The sequence below is a fragment of the Carlito syrichta genome, unplaced genomic scaffold (assembly GCF_000164805.1).
Source record: "Carlito syrichta isolate Samal-C Ts95f unplaced genomic scaffold, Tarsius_syrichta-2.0.1 Scaffold287798, whole genome shotgun sequence".
NCBI classification, from domain to species: domain Eukaryota; kingdom Metazoa; phylum Chordata; class Mammalia; order Primates; family Tarsiidae; genus Carlito; species Carlito syrichta.
In genome coordinates, this window is record NW_007231894.1 from 59,480 (window position 1) to 78,885 (window position 19,406).

Consider the following 19,406-nt stretch of genomic DNA (forward strand, 5'->3'; position numbering starts at 1 on the left):
GTGGCCACGGCGAGCAGGCTGGGGGCCCACAGGGTCCTCCACGCAGGGTAGACCACCCAGCCTGTCCCCGGCCACAGGCGGACCCAGCCCTGGATCCCCCGCCGCAGCAGCACAGGGCTCCAGGCTCGCGGTGCCTCCGCGGCTCTGCTCCCAGCTTCCCGGAGGATTTCCCCATCCACGTGACCCTACACGCTCCCGACGCCAGCCGGGCCCTGGGCCACCCCTGCTTCCCTCGCCGTTCCCTCTCCCTGCAGGGTACTTTTCCCTTCTCCGACCCTTGCAAAACACAAGGTTTCCTCAAAGACACACGGATTCCGAAGAACACAAGACACGAGGCTTCACGAGCCCCAGAGACGTGACACGAGGCTTCTTCGGAGACAAAAGATTTCCTCCGAGACACCAGGTTGTCTCAGAGACACAAGATTTGCCTAGAGACAAAAAGCTCCCTCAGAGACACAAGGTTTCCTCGGAGATGAAAGGATTCCTCAAAGACACAAGTTGTCCTTAGAGGACACAAGGTTTCCTCAGAGATACAAGGTTCTCAGAGACACAAGGTTTCCTCAGAGAATCAAGGATTCCTCAGAGACATAAGGTTTCCTCTGAGATACAAGGTCTTCTCTGAGGTCACAAGGTGTCTTCAGAGACTTGAGCTGTCTTTAGAGGACACAAGGCTTCCTCAGAGACACTACAGTTCCTTGGAGATGCAAGGATTCCTCAGAGACAGACACCAGGTTTCCTCGGAGGACTCAAGGTTTCCTTAGAGACACAAATTTTCTTTAAATACACAATGCTTCCTCAGAGACACAAGGTTTCCTCAGCGTACAGGAGGTTTTCTAAGAGAGGACCAGGTTTCCGCAGAGCACTGAGTTTCCTCAGTGGGCATGCATTTCCTCGAGATCCATAAACTTTCCTCAGACGACACTAGGTCTCTTCATTGCGCCGGTCGCCTCAGAGGATGCAAGGTTTGCTCAGAGACACTATTTCCTCGGAGACATAAGGTTTCCTTCGAAGTCACTAGGTTTCCTCAGAGGACACTGGCGTCTTTAGAGACACAAGGCCTCCTCCGACGGCAAAGTTTCCCTCAGAGCGCAAGTCTTCCCAAAAGGACACAGGATTTCTTCAGAGGGAAGCATGAAGTTTCCTCAGAGGGCACGGGTTTTCTCAAGAAGGTCCAAAGTTTCCTCGACAGCACAAAGGTTTCACGGAGGACACGAGGTTTCCTCGGTGAGTTCAAGGTCTCCTGGGAGACTCAAGTGTTTCCTCCGAGACACACGGTTTCCTCAGAGACAAAGATTTCCACAGAGGGCACACGTTTCCCCAGAGAGCACAAGGAAGATTCCTTAGAGGTTCGAAGGTTTCCTCAAGACACCAGGTTTCCTCAGACACCCAGAGGTTTCCTCAAAGACACGGGTTTTCCTCAGCGAGCACAAAGTTTCCTTAGTGCACAAGGTCTCCTCAGAGACACTCTTTCCTCAGAAGACCTGAGGCTTCCTCAGAGATACAAGGTTTCCTCAGAGGACACAAGGTTGCCCCAAAGAGACACAATGTTTCCTTAGAGAGCGCCGTCCCCACCGCACAATGCAGGTTTCCACAGAGAGCGTAAGGTTTTCTCGGAGGACCCAAGGTCTCCTCAGAGCACAGTTTCCTCAGAGGGCACTCATGGTTGCAGACAGAAGGATGCGGTCCACAGAAGCGTAGCAGCTCTGGGAAGGGAGCGGCTCTGTCTTCGCCTTTTATAGGGAAACCTCAAGGGGCCGGTCGCCTCCTCTCTGGCTGCCCAGAGGGAAGCTGCGTGTGCTCGGGCGCCCCCTTGCGGTCTGGCTTCGGGAACAGCAAAGCCGTCCTGTGGACACTTGGAGACCCGCGGCCAGCGCCCATCCCCGAGGGCAGGACCGCAGAGAGGCCGCTACATGCCCTGAATGCCAGGGCCTGAGGTCCTGGCCAGCCGGTGAGACACTGGCCTCCAGAATCAAACGTGGACGAGAAACCCGTCAAATGGGCCGACAGCACCGGGGTTCTCTCCAGTTCTGCTCTTGAGCGAAGAGCAAAGCTCCCACGCCACAGACGGGGGTGGCGTCCCAGTGACGGCACAGCTCCACTCACACCCGCCAGCCTGGGAGCCAGGCCGGGCTGTTTCAGGGGAGACTTCGAGGCCGGGCTCGGGCCTGCAGGAGCCAGGCCTGGGAGACCCTCCGCCTCGCGCTGTGACGCCAGCCACGGCCACACTCCCAAGATCCGGAGAACTCGGGTGGGAGAAGGATCACGCTGTCTCCACCATGTTCCACATCGATCGTAGGTCGCAATGATCCTGTTTCGGACATTGCCAAATAAAATATTTCCTGTTCAGCTTTTCTTGTGTGCCAGGGTGCTCCCACGCCCATGCAACTTACACTGCAGGAGCAGCTACAGGGCATGGCCGGAAGCTTCCAGAAGAGTCTGGGATCCCCCCGTCTGGATCTGTCCCGGGCTCCCCGTCCCAGCTTGGTGATGGAGGGCAACCTGTCCACCCTGGAGGGACCGACGCCCAGGAGCCGGCTCAGTGCCCGGGCTGCAGCCAGGTGGCAACACCAAGAGGTGGAGTGGCCACTTTCCGTCCAGGACACCACTCAGCCTGTCCCTGCCTCGTCCCAAACCCAGCCCGTCCCCACGCCCGGGCTCCCTGGGCTGGGTCTACTGGACTGGAGTGGCATCCTAATCGGGTGAGAAGGGTCTTGCTCCTGCCAAGCCGCCCACGGCCGGCAGGGCACACACCGGTGGGGGCCGCTTTCCACACCCGATCGTCAGCGTTCCCTTCCCTGGGGCTGCCGCCCGGCCTGCCTACATGCAGTGGAGGTGCGGGCCCTGAGGTGGTCTGGGCGTGAACGTCACTCAGGCAGCCTGCGGGGGACCTCGGGAGCCCACCTCAGGCGTCTCCAGGAGGGGAGGCCCCTTGGACACGGGCTCCTCCACACGCGGGTGACAGCTCATGTGCCCACGGAGGTGGGCCTCCAGGGAGGCAGGCGTGATTCTGTGCAGAGGGCCGCAGGCTGCCTGCCCTCCCTCCAGACGTGGCCCATGGCAAGGCCAGGGGTCTTTGGGCCGTCGGCAGTTGAGGAAGCAGCGGCAAAGAATGATATAGGCTTGAAATGTCAAGGTTGTGATCTTCACAGAAATACTAAGTTCTGAAAGAATTTTCCCTTCTTAGAAAGCACGCTATACCACACGAACCGAGGTGGTCATCTCCTTCAGGAGGCTTGCCAGTGTTTCCTTAGATTGACGACGTGTCATTGTTGACATCTAGGCTTGAAGTTTTCGTTATCGGCCTCCGTCGCAGGAGGCCTGGTGCAGTCAATGGCCACAAAAACGGGTCAGTAGCACCAGTGCGCTTCATCCAAACTTAGAAAGCTGCTAGGTGACCGCTTCTGACCTCCGGAAGTGGCCACGTCCCGGGGCCTAAGCGGGTGGGTGGGGGAGCTGAGGGCGGGTGCCCAGCTGGAGCTGGAGCGGGCAGAGGCCATCGCCCTGCGCCAGCAGCTGCGGGAAAGAGGCCGCAAGTGGGGGCCGTAGAGGAAGTCCCCGGAGGCTGGTGGCCCACTCACACGAGCGTCTGCCGGGCCGCGAGGGAGAGGCCGAGGCCCCGGGCCACACGCAACACTGAGCCTGGCGGCACACGCTGCGGCGTTCAGTGTCCTGCGGCCACTCGCGTGGTGCTCGCGAGGCAGGACCGCCCCAGACAGGGCCACTGTCCCAGGAGGAGGCAGTGCCCGTGGCAGGTCGCTCCGGGCTCGCTGTCACGGGCACACCACAGCTGGGGACACGGGGGCCGCCCAGGGCGGGGTGCAGTCAGGCTGCAGGGCAACTCAGCCCGAGTCTGGCCTGGGGTCTAGAACCGCGCTGGAGGACGGCGGGGCCATCTGATGGGCTCTGGCTGCCAGGGGGGACGGACCCGCCTGCGTCTCCACCGGGGAGCATGAGGCCAAAGTGCGTTTCCCCGGCAGCGACCAGGCGTTTCTGTGCCTGCAGGGGGTGGGCCTCGGGGACGTGTTCGTGACCTCGAACACCTAGAACCATGCCCGGGCTCCACAGCGCAACTGCACACGGGAGGGAGGCAGCCCCTCGCACTCCTAGCCTGGGGTGATGCCGTTCCCTTGGGAAGGCGCCTGCTGTAACCGAAGGCATGTTTCAGGTGCCCGTGTCAAGGACATCCCAAACCCATGCTTCGCACCTGGGAGCTGGGAGCTCCCTGTGGACTAAGTAGACGCTGCGATGCCATGTGCAGCTGGGGTTGTCTCCTGAGTGCATCTCGGGAGGGTCTGCCCACCGCCACACGGGTCCCTCCAGCTAGACAGAGAGCCGTTTCCTCCCCCTTGCCGGTGCCCGCGCCCTCCTTAGAGGCACCAGGGCCGCCACCACCTGCCCGGCTGGTGACTGGACACCGAGCCCTGTTGGCTGTTTCCTCCCGCCCTCTGCTGTCCGCCAGGCGCCCCGGGGCTCCTCCCACTCCTGACCTGTCCCTTTAGGTCATTTCCCAAAAGGCAATGAGCAGGCTTCCAACGAAGGTGCTTCACTCGAAGTTGGTTCAGAATGGTCACTGAAGATGTGCTGTGCAGCACCGGCACAGGACAGCACGGGACGACGCGTTAAGTCCTGCCCAGTGAGAGGTGTGCCCCGTGGGGCTGGCAGGCAGCACAGACGGCCTGTGAGATGGCGACGCGTGTGCAGGACAGCAGGCAGAGCTCCGACGGACGGGCAGCAGGACGACCCCCCACTCTGCGAGCCAGTGGGGAGCAGCCACCAGGCCACCGAGAGCCATGGGGACTCAGAAGCCGCCAGTGTCACGGCATGGGGGAACAGCCTCGCTAGGACTTTGTTCTGTCTCACAGACGACAGCATGACAGCATCGTGAAGGGAGACACCGAACAGGCCGGGGGAGGACTTGGGACGAGACTTGGTGGGGCAGACCCCGGATGGGAGAGGGCGGACGGAGGGAGTGGGTTGGGCAGAGCTGAGACCTAGCCTGAGGGTGTCTGGGGCCTGTGCAGATAGCACTTTGGCACAGGAGCCCACCTGCAGCCCGGGCCACTGCAGGCAGACCATAGGCCCCTGCGCTTGGAGACTGTGGCACCGCCTGGGGTCCCCAGCACGGATGAGGCGCTCAGTGCAGGCCTGAAGAGACGCCCGACGGGAAGGTGCAGACGTGGAGGCCCCACAGGCTGGGGGCAGGCGTGCCAGCCATGGAGCCAGGGAGGCCGCTCACCTGCCCACATGATGGTCCCTGCCTGAGTGTGAGCCCCGGCAGCGACTCTGCTTGGCCACAGTGACCCTGGTGCAAGGACCTGGCTCCTCCAGGGCCCAAGACGAGGGCAGCCCCTGCCTGCCAGGACTGAGACTCCGAGCTCCAGGGGGCTACGGCCCACCGGGCCCAGCGTGCCCCCACAGCTGCTGCAGACCTGCCATCCGCAGCATCCCCACCTGCAGGAGGACTGACACTGCCAGGGTGAGGCCAACCGCTGTGGTCTCACCACCCTGCTCAGCACTCACCAAGGCCTCGGGCGCCTCCCGCGGAGATAGTCCCGGCATCCTGTGGTGAGATCAAAACTGATGTGAGTCTGCTGAGGCTGCTGTGGGTTCCGGGTCGAGGGCGGGCCTTTTCAGGGAGTCAGCCACAGGGAGACACGTGCTCCCAGAGGCCCCGAAAGCCACCTGCACCAATCACAGACCGGACGTGGAGCGCCAGGCCCGGGATCCAACCACCCAGACACTTCTCCATGAGCCTGGACGCCGCCAGCCCAGCGGGAGGGAAGGCTCTGGGGGACTCACCGCACAGTCACACGTCTCCCTGGAGCCTGAGGCTGGCCTGGCCACAGTCGGCCAGAACACGGAACCAGGCTCAGAGATTAAGTCACTTGTCCAGGTTTACCTGGGGCCGAGGACACCACAGGGGATGCCTGAACATGTGTGCCCCTGAACTGAAGCTGGAGCTGTCCCCAGGGAGCAGTGTGGGGGTGGGGCCCTAAGAGTGACGGGGCCCAGAGGGCTGGGCCCTGACAAACAGGCGGGCCCACTGGGCTACCGTGCGAGCAGAGCTGGGGGCTTTCCAGGAGACGTGAGGTCTCCGCTCTCAGGCTCTGCCCTTGCCACGTGACACCTGCCCCCATGGGCTCTGCTGAGCCGCCGCCGGAAGGCCCCTGCGCCTGGGACCCTCGGCCTCCAGGGTTCCGGAAATACCCTCCTCGTCACAAAGCACCTGACCTCAGGTGCCCTGTTACAAGCAACAGAAAACGGGCTCAGATGGCCATGCTGGCCAAGCGCAAGTTGACTGCTGCAGAGAGCTGCCCTTTATTTCTTCCTAATAAGCCCCAGGAAGGCGAGAAACAGGAAGCAGAGGAAGCAAGCGGGAAGCAAACAAAACGGCAGGTGTAGATGGTCTATACACACCAGCTAAAAGATACTGGCAGAGTGGATTTAAAACTACCCTTGGTCAGGGGCAGAGGCTCATGCCTGTAATCCCAACTCTTTGGGAGGCTGAGGTGGGAGGACTACTTGAGTCTGGGAGTTCAAGACCATCCCGGGCATCACAGCAAGACCTTGTTTCTACAAAAACACAACAAATTAGCCGGGCATGGTGGCACCTGTCGTCCCAGCTACTCAGGAGGATTGCTTGGGCCCAAGGGTTCAAGGCTACAGTGAGCCAGGATCACGCCACAGCACTCCAGCCTGGGTGACAGAACAAGAACCTGTCTCTAGAAGAAAGCAAGACAAAGCAAAACACCACCCAGCTCCGTTCTGTCCGCCAGCAACTCCAGAAAGAACGAAATGAGTAGGCTGAAGGGGAGAGAATGGAAGACAGCGCATCCCACACACATGGGTGAAAAAGAAAACCCAGGAGTGGCTCTACCAAATAAAGTAAGACGTCAGACCAAAGACAACCGCCAGGGTCCCAGAGGAAGGCTATGGAAGGACACAACGAGACACAGCAGTCCTAAACTTGCAGGTACCAAGCAACAGCGCTTCGAAATACACAGAGCAAAACCTAACTGAGCTGGAAAGAGAAACAGCAAAACACAGAGACAGACAAGTCTATTATGACAGCGGGGGGTTTCCACATCCACTTTCATGCAAGGATACGGAACCGAGAGGATGTCACTTCACCACACTAACCACACAGAGAACTGATGCCAGTGTCCGTTCAGAGGGTCCCATTAGAGATCATTAACAGAAAGACAAGAAAACCTCCAACACTTGGAAAGGAAACAGCACAACCCAAAAATATTCCTGGGTCACAGATGAAATCTCAAAGGAAACTGAAAATACACAGAACTGGGATGCAGCTGAGGGAAATTTATAGCACTAAATGCTCACATTAGAAAGTAATATCTTACATCAATAAGTCATTCCTCGCTCAAGAAAAAGGACAAGGAAAGCAAAACAGGCCCAGAGCAAGCAGAAGAGGAGAGAGAGAGGGACCACGACTTACAGCGCCACTCTGACCTGGGGCAGGACTAGGACCGCTGCAGCTGGCTGCCCCAAAACCACCACTGCAGTGCCCTCTGGCGTCGTGCTGGGTGAGCACCCAGGCCAGTCCCACCGGGGGCAAACACTGCAAACGGGGCTCCTGCTTCTCGTGGGCTTGGTCCCCAGGCATTTCCACCCATGGTGTATGGGCCATCAGGCTGTGAGACCCCCTTGCAATTCTGGCTGCGTCCTGCTTAGAAGCCACCTTCCGCCTCCATGGCACTGCAGTCCAGTCCTTTCCCCAGGGCGCTACCTAGGCTGCCCGGCCCGGGGTCTGGGTCTGAGAGACGGTGACAGCGCGACTGGTTGCCCGTTCCCGAACACCTGGAGACAGTGACCCGTCAAGGACATGGAGAGCCTCATGGTCAGTCACCAGTTCCTGTCTTACAGTGCATGTTTTTCACTGTTGTTTCATTGATGTCTAAGTTCTTCTGGCCACCGCAAACAAACAAAGATTGATTCCAGGTCGTAAAAAGAGTTTATTTCAAGGACATGTGTGGAGCAGAAGGGAAGCATCCGATGAGCAGCTGCCCCAGCCTCAGGCCTCCACAAAACCCCTGCCTCCCTCCCTGGCTTGTGCTCCGATTTTCATCATATTTCACACCTGACTTCCTCAGAATATGGACGAGCTCTCGGGTCAGCCGAGTCACAGCTGAAGACCAAGAATCCTCCCTCAGACTGTTCTGAACTTGTCCAGTCACAGCGATGCTCGGCAGCCTCGACAGACATCGAGGCCTGGGCTGGAGGCAGCCACGCTTAAACACTCTTCCTGCGGACAGTGGGACAGGCCAGGAAGCACCACCGGCTGCCGACAGGCACCCTGTATGCTGGCACACACCCTGCATCCCCTCCCACTTCACATCTCAGACGTTCCCACGCAGGTGTGCCCCTATTCCGTAAACAGGTACCAAGCTCTAGCCACGCCAGGTGGCTACAATGGCCAGGGCAGACCCGTCCTGGATGACACTACAACCGGGGCCTCGCCCCTACACAGAGGGGGCCTCTGCCTTCCGGGCTGCGTCCTGAGCGCCTGGGCATGGTCTCCGGGGCCTGGCGGCCGTTCCTCCTCTGCCACGGTGATCTTCCCCGAGTCTTTCTTGGGTGGTGCTGACCCTCATTCCCTGGGCATGTCCGCACGGGCCCGAGGCCTGCAGTCACTCTTCCTCGTTGCTGCAGTGGTCTTTCCTGCCTGAGTCCAACCCTCTGTGGGTGGTGCCGACCCCCTTCCCTGGGGGGGCCTGGCGGCCGTTCCTCCTCTGCCACGGTGGCCTTTCCTGAGTCCGACCTTCTTGGGTGGCGCTGACCCTCCTTTCCGGGATGAGTCCTCGCTGGCCCAATGCCCGGCGATCATGCTTCCTCTGCCACGGTGGCCTTTCTTGAGTCCGACCCTCCCGGGTGGCCCTGACCCTCCTTCCCCTGGGACTCACTTCTCACACCTCCACTCAGATACCTTGCCCTGTTTCTTCCCCAATGTCCGAGGCCACTGCTGCCACAGAGAGTGTATCTCAACAAGCATGGCCTTGAGCTAAGATGTGTTAGCCAAGAAGCTGTCCTGCTGCCACAGCAGCTCAGGACAGAAGAGAGGATCCGGTCCTGCCCCAAGAGCACGCTAATCGCAACATGGCGCGTCCCAAGAAGGAAACTCTCAGCAATACAGAATGACGGGTGAATGAACAGCTGTATATGTATCAGCAGACACAGACACTGGTACAGAGACAGTAGAGAGTCAACATAGGAATCCAGGCACGTGGGGGAGTCAGCAAAAAGTAAAACTGGGTTCCTGCCTCAGAACGAACAAACACACACACACGCACGATGTTGTCTATATGACTCTGGAGTAAGGAAAGCCTCCTTAAGCACGCCCAAGACCTTCAAACCACAAAGGAGAAGACTGATACATTTGACCACATAATAATTGAACACTATGAAAGATACTCTAAATAAAGTGAACAAGTAGATTGAGAGAACATTCGTAATACCTATATCAAAAGATTAATAGCCAGAACAAATAAGGAGTACCAGTTCCATAAGAAAAGAGTAATCAGCAAAAAATGGGGAAAAGCTACAAAGTGGCAACTCACAGAGGAGGAAAATCAGTCCACTAAACGTCTCAGTCAGACCATCTGTCCATTACTTGAGGATAAGTCCACTGCTTGCTTTGTGAGACCCTCGTGATCGAAACACCACGAAGAGCCAACATTAATGCCAAGTAATGTTAGGAGACACCTCAGGAGAAACATGGCCATTTTAATATGAGAAGTAAAAAGTCTTGACACAGGGAAATGTGTTTCTGCAGTATATCTGGACTTGGACGACAGTCCCCCGGTGACTGCGTGCATAATGTTAACGCTCAGCCCGAACCCCTAGCCCTTGGGGAGCCCTCCCGCTGCGGCCAGCTCCCACGTGGAGAGGCTGCATCAGCACACGCTGAGGCCCAAGATTCTTTCTCACGTACACTGATGGGAATAGACAAGAATTGTTTTTTTAAAAAGATGCATTCTTAAAGAAAATTTTAATTTAAAAAAAAATCAAAAGAAAAACTGAACAGTGCCTAAATCTTTATTTTTCATAACCTACATTTTTTTTTCCAAATTAGACAGTTTTACACTGAATGACACAAAAGGAAACTTAAATTACCAATAGTTTACATGTAAGCTTGATTCCAGTCTTAATGAAAAGAAGTAGAACAAAAACAAAACCCTCAAGAGCGTCCGCACGACACTCCCACCTGGGAGCGGGCAGTGGCCGGTGCCCTAGCCTCGATTGTCGGCTGCACTGGCGGGCCTCGGGGCACCCAGCACAACTGCAGCCCACCAGAGGGACACACAGACGGGCATGCACCATCATCACCTGCCGCCTGGACACACTGCACCAGTTTGTACACATAAACTGCAGAAATCCTGACTAGTACAGCAACATAAAGTGTTTTGCCACCTGCTAGTGACAAGCAGTGATGCAAGGACAAGAGGGACTGACAGGAACATCATGACACCAACTCTCGGAGAGTAATTCCTCCACTTGAAATCCATGTCTGGGGAGCCGGGGCCAGGTTTTATTCCTCTGTTTCCAAATGATAAGCCTCATCACACGATTTTGCAAGTTAAAATGCCATTTGCTGTTGCTGTATCTCTGATTCCATAACCTGAGATACTACTGGGGGAAAGGAGTTCGCTTTTTAAAAAGATGTCCAAAAACTACTCTCGCTGCCGTAGTGACACAGCACACAGCTGTCTGTGCTTGTCACAACTCACACTGCAGAACCTCCCGCCGTGAGTGGGAAACTGCAGTCACATCAGAGAGGGGATGGATAGGGTGCTAGTTTGCTTAATTAAAAAGGATGCTCTAAAAATCCCATCCAAGCAGGATTTCGGCTCCTGATGCAACAGCCCATGACCAGCTAGGCAGTCAGCAGAACTCCCAAGCAGTGCAAGTAAGACTGGCCCTGCCCGAGCCTGTGCTCCAGCGCTGGTGAACTTTGCATTACAGCCGACCGCACGGGCGACCACAGCCAGCTCCTGCCACAAAGACAGGCACCGCCAAGCTCACACCTTGGAGAAGGGATTTCTCATGATTGAAAACCGAAGACTGGCTCGTGGTGGGGCGCTGTGATTTGGGGTTGGATGGCTGTCGGCACCCTGGCCCTCCCCCAAGCAAAGATGTGCCACCGAGGGCCGAGGTTAAGTCGCCTCCCAGCCTTCATGACAGCTGTCAGTTAGGGCTTCAGGGTCCATCGTTTCTGGTTCTTTTGGTCAGTGGTCTGACAACTAAAAGAAATAAATTCCCATGTTCCTTTAACAGGCATTTGAAAACCATCAGCACTGTAGGTGTTCCCAGACATTTAAATAATGGCAACTGCTCTGGAGGAAATGGCCAGACACCTCGGCAAGTTCTCCTCTGGCAGGGTAAATCAGGCTTAGCTGTAGATGATTTTAATTAGTAGATTATGTCTTACTTTTACCTAAGATCCTGCCAGTTTTTGCTTTCTGTATTATACTTTAAAACTCTTTCACATTAGATGTGATCTTTATGCATTTACATACTTTTTTAAAGAGTATGGATACATCTGAAGGCTTTTAATAAGACTTTCCATTTCCCTTTTGTAGCAAAGAGGCAGAATCAGTTCAACACACCAATATAAGAGAAAAAGAAAAAAATCTCAACAAATTAAAATAATACTCAAATCACAACATTTAGTTTATCTACATCCAGCTCAACAGCAACATTTATAATATATCAATAATTTTTATCAGAATTTTCTCTGTAGGGTACCTTTTTAATATGTTCTGATTATTTACAACTGTACAAGCAAAGCACACTCCCAAGTGCATGTATTTAATACAGTATCAACTATTTGCATTTACAGGATTTTTCAACAATCTGAAAAAAGATCAACTGTTGGAGATCTTTAAGGTCTATTACAAAAACCACTGCTAGGTCTCGCACGACAGTATGCTTACTCAGTGAAACTAGTGACCAGAGCTCCACACGTAACTGAGTAACTGGCCCACTCACGCCAACCCAGGGCTGGGCTCCATGAACTCTAAGCTGTCTTATACAAAAGTTAAGGCAAAGTCATTTTCAAGTTTAAATAAAATTCAAGTCTTTAAATATTGGATGGAAATAATTTTTTCTTAAAAAAAACCCTCACTCTTATTAAATAACATTTTGTGGAATAAACAGTATGGTTACATTTAGCAGGAAATATTCTTATTTTAATGTTTGCTGCTTAGAATACTTAAAGAAAAATTTTAGGCATTTTAAAACAAAATAATTTATATTTAACTTTATTATAAACTGCTAACTTTAGTGCATCCTTGTTCTTCAGAAGTGCAGCACTTCTAGAAGTGAATCAATGAGACCCTCGTCTTGGAGGTAAAAGAGCAGAAGTTTCGTCCTCCACCAGCCAACGAGGGGGACAAACCACAAACACCATTCTCTCACGATTACGTCACTTTAAATCCATGTGCCGATGCAGAGGTCCAGGAAGACGTCCACACGGGGCTGACTGAGATGTAGACTCTCCAGAGTGCTGGGGACATGGACAGAAATGTGCATGGAGCAGGCACCGCCCGGGAGCCGGCGCAGCCGTCAGCTCACAGAGACCAAAACAACATCACGGGACAACTTCTGGTAACGTGTCAGTGGGCCACAGTTTGTATTTTCATTTCGGTTCTATTCACAATGTGCTTTAAATTTATATTACATAATAGCCGCTTGAAACTGGGGTGAGAAGCTGGTTGCTGGCTTGCAGTACATAAACCCAAAGCATCCAGGTCTCTCTAGGGCGTCCTCAGCAGGTTCTGTCCGCTCACTAGATCAAAAAAGTACTCTCTCGCCTTGTCTGAATGCATCTCCTGTGACGGTGAGACAAAAGCCTGGCTTCCAGGCCGGCTCCGCGCCCTGACACTGCCAACCCTTCCCAGGGAGGCCACGCCTGTCTCTGCCAGGCCCATCAGCCCTCATCCATCTAGAGATATGCTCTTGCAGACCCGTCACTTTTAAAAAATGAAGTAGCATAGCTCCTTAAGTTAGAAAAACTCACTATACACGGCTTGCATTCAGAGCCACACGGAGGCTTAATAAAAAATACCAATTTGTTAGGATAAATGCATTTTCTATCCTGGAAAAAAAAAATCAGACTTATGTATTACCTCCAGTTAAGCACCAACCTAAAATAAGGTTTGTATTAATCAAATCCTGAAAAATAGACTTTTTTCCAGAGGGGGAGAATCTGACTCACAGAAGAGAACTAACTTGCAGGATCCCCAGGGCCTCAGACACTGCAAGCTCCTAACCAGCGACTCGGCCTCGCACTGAGTGGGAACAGTGTTTTGTTTGTGGTTAATACAGCTCTTTGCGACCCCTCCCAGACGTACAGTTTTCACTGAGGAGACTTGGGGGGCGTGCTCTGCTCCCGGCTGAGACGCTTCCCCATGGCCGAAGGGGAGGGCCGGCCCCCCGCCTGCCGCCTCTGGTCTCTGGGGGCTCCAGGCACGGCCTTGAGGGCTGGGGGCTCCCGATATTTCTCCATGGGCTCTGCCAGCTTCTTTTCCTCCTTCCCACAACTGACAGTGTTTGGCTTTTGTTCTTTTGAGGGTTGCAAAGGGGAAGAAGGAGGCTCTTTACTTGTTCTCTGACATATTTCTGCGTAGCTGGGCTTTCGCAATTCCTGGAAATACACAAATGCTGGGTTACCTGCATGAAATGACATCTCCAGGGACAATCACGGGGAATTCAACTCACTTCAGAGAAAAATATGGAAGTTTTCAATGGCAGCTAAGTTTCTATTTTCACCAGTTGTTTATAACTTTTAGAAAGCTCATAAAATGCAATGATTTAATTTCCCCTGCAGGGCAACTTTTTTTCCAAGATACTCTAGTAATATCGTTTTCAAAATGAGAAAGCATGTGGCAATGACAAATACTGACTGAATGCTATGCAGCCTGCAGCCTCACAGACTGCTGGGCAGTACAGATGCCTCGGAGAAGCCAGAGAATACCGCCCACTCTCACCGCACCTCCTGAGACAGCAGAGGGGCCTTCCCTGTGTCAAGGGGCACTGGACCATCACATGTAACACAGCCCTCACAGGCCAATTTCAAAAACAGTCTGTAAAAATGTTTTACACAATTCAGACTACAGAGGACTAGAAATGTGCATTTAAGAACAGCAAAAGAATTCCAAAGAAAGTGCAGTAGGGGTTTTCAAGTAAATGGAAGCATAAAGGCTGTTAACAGCAGAGAAAACTGAAGGTTGGGCATGGTGGCTCATGCTTGTAATCTCAGTACTTCAGAAAGCCAAGGCAGGAGGATTGCCTGAGCGCAGGTGTTTGAGACCAGCCTGAGCAACACAGCGAGACACCACCTCTAGGGCATGGTGGTGTGCACCTGTAGTTCCAGCTTCTCCTGGGGCAAGAGGACTGCCCGAGTCCAGGAGGTCGAGGCTGCGGTGAGCCATGATCATGCCTCTGCACTCCAGCCTGGGTGACAGAGCAAGACTCCGACTCCAAAAAGAAAAAAAAAGAAAAATTCTAAAATATTGTTAAGTTTAGCCTATTAAAAAATCCTTTTTAAAACTCAACCCCGGAGAAGGACTTAACCTCCCGAATCAAGGAAAAAAGCTCAACCGAGATCAAACTGAGGATGACACATACCACTAGAGTAAATGAGGCCAGTACACCCAAGAGGGAGACCACCAGAAAGGAAGTCACCGGGATTTAGACCTGCTAGACACATAGGGGTTGGAGGCCGGTGGGGGCTATCAGCTTGCTCTTCTACCTCTTTGTCAGACAATGACACTCATGAACAGGAAGTGCTGGATGGAGCATAAATTCTGGGAAGGAGCAGGAGCGGGGGCCACGTTACTCAAGAAGCCTCAATCCGCCGATGCTGAGATGACTCTGACGGTGGCACTGAGAACTACCCAGAGTGGTTAGTGGGAAACTACTAAAAAACATCAAGGGACTTCTGCACTGAACACGCAACACACACAGACACAGATAAAACCCCACCAAATGAGATGTGATTGAAAAACGCGTGGCAGAAGGACGCACCGTGGCAGCTCCATTCACCTGCACCGATTTGCACGCGGTTGTAGTGAGGGCAGGAGGGAGTCTATCCACGCGGTGGGCTTCCCTGGGCTTTTCCACCACCTTGGAATCCCTGTAAAAATGCCACCAACATGTGAGCTCACGGACCAGCACAGGCCACTGAAGCCAGTCGGCACCCAAGCACTGGCAGAACATCAGTACTCACTCAGGCGAGTGGGCTGGGGAGGGGGGCAGCTCGTACGTTGCTGACACAGCACAGGAAGCCGGCACCGAGGGCTCTCTGGGGACCACCACAGGAATAGTGTTCATACTGGCATCTGCGTTGAGGCTCTGGAAATCATCCACGGAACAGTTACAACGGGGCAAAGAAGCATTCGTCCAGTCTCTGCCAGGACAGAGTGGAGCTGGCAGCCAGGTATCCACCAGCCCAAGGGGAACAGTCTTGGGACAGCAGCAGGGGGACAGGGGAAGACAGTCTTCTCCGGCAAAAATGTCCCAAAGACCCCCAAGCTGTCCTCTGTCCCAAGAGTACCTACTCCTCCCCTCCTGGTAAATGCTGAGTCCTTCTTACACCCTGCCTCTCCTGCACTTGAGTTGCCATGACTCCACTCAGCAGGCATCAACCCCACCTCACTCCATTGGTGCTTCGGGGCCTAGCACGACCTGGCACGCAGCCAGCACTCCAGTATCTGCTTGGCATGTCGTCCTGACAGGGCTCAACAGGACTCGTTCGCACAGTTAAAAGAAGGGCGATACCTCCTCACCTGCATACACCTGTGGCCGGTACTCACTGTTGTCCTCCCCTGAATTCACAAGCAACCCTTGGAAGCAGGTAGGGTGAGATTCCCAACCCCACAGGTGAGGACACTGAGGCTCAGAACATGTGAGTGAACTGTCCAAGGCCAGGAGGCTAAGAACTGAGTGAAGCCAACCGTTTTCACTCCAGCAGTGAGCCCGTGAGCAGCAGGTGTTTCACACGTGCTCCATCCTATTTATGTTGGCTGTAGTCACACACTTGCCATGTAACTTCAAAAAGACAGCAGAGCAAATAAATAACTGGTAAAAGGCTTTACTTTTCAAAGCTGATAAAAAAGCGGAGGCGTGAAATACAGCGGTGAACCCGCCCAAGCTTCAGGAGGCAAGGTGTGGGCACGTTTTCACACTTTTGCCCTGAGGCAAGTGAGGGCCCCTCCAACCAGAGGACCAGGACCTTGGGGGACGCCTGTGCTCAGGCAGCAAGAATCGAGCTTGAAGGTATGTGGGCCAGAAAAGCCTCCTTTGGGTGAAAGCTCATCTCAACCCAGCACAGGGCAGTCCTGACGCAACATCAACGTAGACACGACTGCACTCGGGGAAGAGTCGGGGTGTCCCTCACAAGCCCCAACAGGGTCTGAGCTGCAGCATTTCCTCAGGCCCAGAAGCTCCGAAGCCTGAGCGCCACGCAGCAACAGGAAGCCCCATGAGCGGCAGCGATGGCGGTGGACTCAGTCTTCCTAAAACAGCAAGTCTTTCCTCAGGAGGACTCTTGCACAGAATTGCACCACCCCCTGGGTGGGCAGCAGCTGCCATCCCGGCAGCAGAGGTGGGGCCCCTGTTCCCACCCAGCCCCCAGGGGAGGGTCAAGTTTGGCAACTGAGACTCAAGACCTCCGCAGTGCATCAATACTCCAGCACCATTCTGCAAGGCAGAAATAACTCAGAGCCTAGGACACCTGAGACTGACAACCGCCGGGAAAATGTGCCAGATTGGACATGCGACGTCACATCAACGCCGACTGCGGAGGTAACCTCCAAGGTCAGAAACAGGGAGAATGACGATCTACCACCCGGAAGGGGGCCTGGCTTGACTCCCAAGATCCCCCGCCAAAATTCATCTACCGTGCTCTCGTAACATCCACTACGGCACCTTCCCCAAGGCCCGGGGCCGGGGACACGCTGCATCCTCAGATCTGGGGCAGCAGTACGGGTGGTACATGAGCTGTGTGATTCTGAAGAGTGGGCATGGGGGGGCCATGGGCACGTGGAATGTGGCCGCCACGAGTGCTCGGTGCGCATGGTCAACAGCTGGGCAAGAAATGGACTCTCTGTACCTTCCAGAGCCTCTGTGCATTCACCCTAGGCCAGGACAACTCCTGCCCCCAAGGCGCTCAGCACATTAGGAGCCAGCAGTACTGGGACGACACTGGGGCCTTCTGCAGCTCAGGCTACTCCTGGGATGATAATCACTGCAACGGGGCGAGAGTCCCTCGTGGGCAGCCTACAGACTTCACCCAAAGCCACCGGTATGAATGAGGTTATTCTAGCTTCTTGCTACTTGACTCATGGAACTTCCTAAGCATTTTATTACTTCCAGTATAATTCAGACTCTTCTGTTTCATTCTGCTGTCTTGTAAAATAAAGGCAGGTCTGAATGACAACACACGGAACACGCAATCTTGGTTTCTGGGTGAGAGAAAGGGTTCATCCACACATCATGGTGCAGGTTTCTACCTCTGCCCTCAGCAGACAGCAAGGCCACAAGACGGCCTGGACCTGGGGTCAATGCTGGCTTTATCACTCTGGATCTGGGAGCCCCTGCAAGTCACTTAACCTCTAACCTTCTTCTGAGTGTCAAAAACTAATGTGTCGAGAGCTCAGCAAGGGGCCTGACACAAAGCCAGTGCTTAGAGATGTCAGCAGCAGACACAGTATATACACCTTACCCTTTCTTTTGATGATCCTATTATCAAGCTAGACAGCCTATTTTCAAACAAGTCCTCTGTCTTCAGGTGGCCTGCAGCTCCTGGCAGTGGGGGAAAGTTGGACAGCCCCAGCTCGAAGCTTGGCGATGGAGGCTTTGGCGGTGTTGGCGACTGAGTCTGGCTGCTCTGCAACAGAAGGACACCCACAGTCACACCGTGTGGACAGAGAAGACAGGAACCTCTTGCTTCCACACATGCCTGGAAAGTCTGCAGGCAGAAAGTGCCAGATTACACAGATGCTTCCTCGTCCAACCAAACGCCATGCATTAGACAACTTCAGCCATCCTGTGAAAGGGAAAACTTGAGACCACTGCTGGCCAAGAAGCACATCACAAAGCATGTAAAAATGTTACTACACCGTCCACAGAGCGACCCCTCTATGGCTTTTGGGGTCCTCTGGTTTCCAGAGTGCAACCAGCTGACCACTGCTGGGGTGAGGCAGGGCTGCGTGTACACCAGAGAACAGCAGGGTGACAGCTAACAACAAGGGAGTGCTATGAAGCGACCCCACTTGACAGAGATAAGAACAGCTGGAATGCAGACACTAACCATACCCATTTGCAGACACATGCTGTGTTATGACTGCCTAGTTTGTCATCTAAGTTATAAAGAAAATCATGAAAGAAAAATAAAAAATGACACACTCTCAACTCTACAATCTGTGTAAGAAATGTCACATAGATGTCCACTAAAAAATAGTTAACAAAAAAAGGGGAAACTTCAGTTATCTAAAATGTAACTTAATGGAACATTTTATATTTTTAAATAACTACTGTGAAAATACAGTATTTGATAACAAATTCTTACCAGATTGCTTGACTCCAAGAAAGTAAACTTAGTATAGTAATATGTGAGTGTAATTTATAAGCTCAAGATCTCAAAAGAAAAATAGTCATATACTTTTACTGGAAAACTGTCAACTTGCTGAGCAAGCTAGAAGCCATTTTTTAAGAACCCAGTTCCTTGGTTGAAGGATATAAGACACAGACAGGGGAACGGAGTCTCTATTTAGGTAGAATACAAGTATTTTGCAGTTGCAATGGTGAGATAATTGCCCAGGAGGCAAAGTTCTCACAGGGTCTGCCTAACTTGAAAGGGCTGACAGTCCCCAAATTTATATCAGCAGAAAGATGATCCCTTACATACATGATCCTAGAGAAAATATGTCAGAATTCATGTGCGAGCAGATTAAAGGATAAAAATGACTCCAAGATGACAAAATTCCCCTGTCTATTCTGGGTATTACAGCCTGATTCTCTCCTTTTCTGTTGCATAGATGCCTAATTTTAGCTTAATTTCTCCCAGTTATGTGCCTCAGAACTCAGCTTGTACTTAATAGCCACCTGATGTTGTATGCGCTTCATAATCTAGTATAATAAACATAATACTCAAAATAATCTTGCAAAGTGAGATCTATGATCTCAAAGAACCTTTAAAAGGCTTGATCTTGAACACTTGCATGTGTCTGAGGTGAGCAGAGCTTTCCAGAAGACAAGCATTTTTAGAGACAGCCTTCACAAACATGCTCTAGACCATGACACTTCTAGGAGCACAAGCGGCAGGCAGCAGCTCCCGATGCTGCAGCCACAGTGGCAGGGCCTGCAGACGAGCCAGCTCTCAAGAA

The 19,406-nt window shown here is 53.4% G+C and overlaps 1 protein-coding gene across 1 annotated transcript in view; it reads right to left on the reverse strand.

Moving 5' to 3' along the window:
- Positions 1–10,035: 10,035 nt before the first annotated feature.
- LARP4B (La ribonucleoprotein domain family member 4B) overlaps positions 10,036–19,406 on the reverse strand; it is a 36,226-nt gene continuing 26,855 nt past the window's right edge. The window contains exons 10-13 of the mRNA XM_008053048.2: positions 17,744–17,908; positions 15,248–15,372; positions 15,046–15,154; positions 10,036–13,663 (exon numbers count right to left, since the gene is read on the reverse strand). Coding sequence (XP_008051239.2) covers positions 13,376–13,663; positions 15,046–15,154; positions 15,248–15,372; positions 17,744–17,908 — 687 coding nt within the window. The 3' untranslated portion in view covers positions 10,036–13,375. The remainder of the gene's footprint in view (positions 13,664–15,045; positions 15,155–15,247; positions 15,373–17,743; positions 17,909–19,406) is intronic.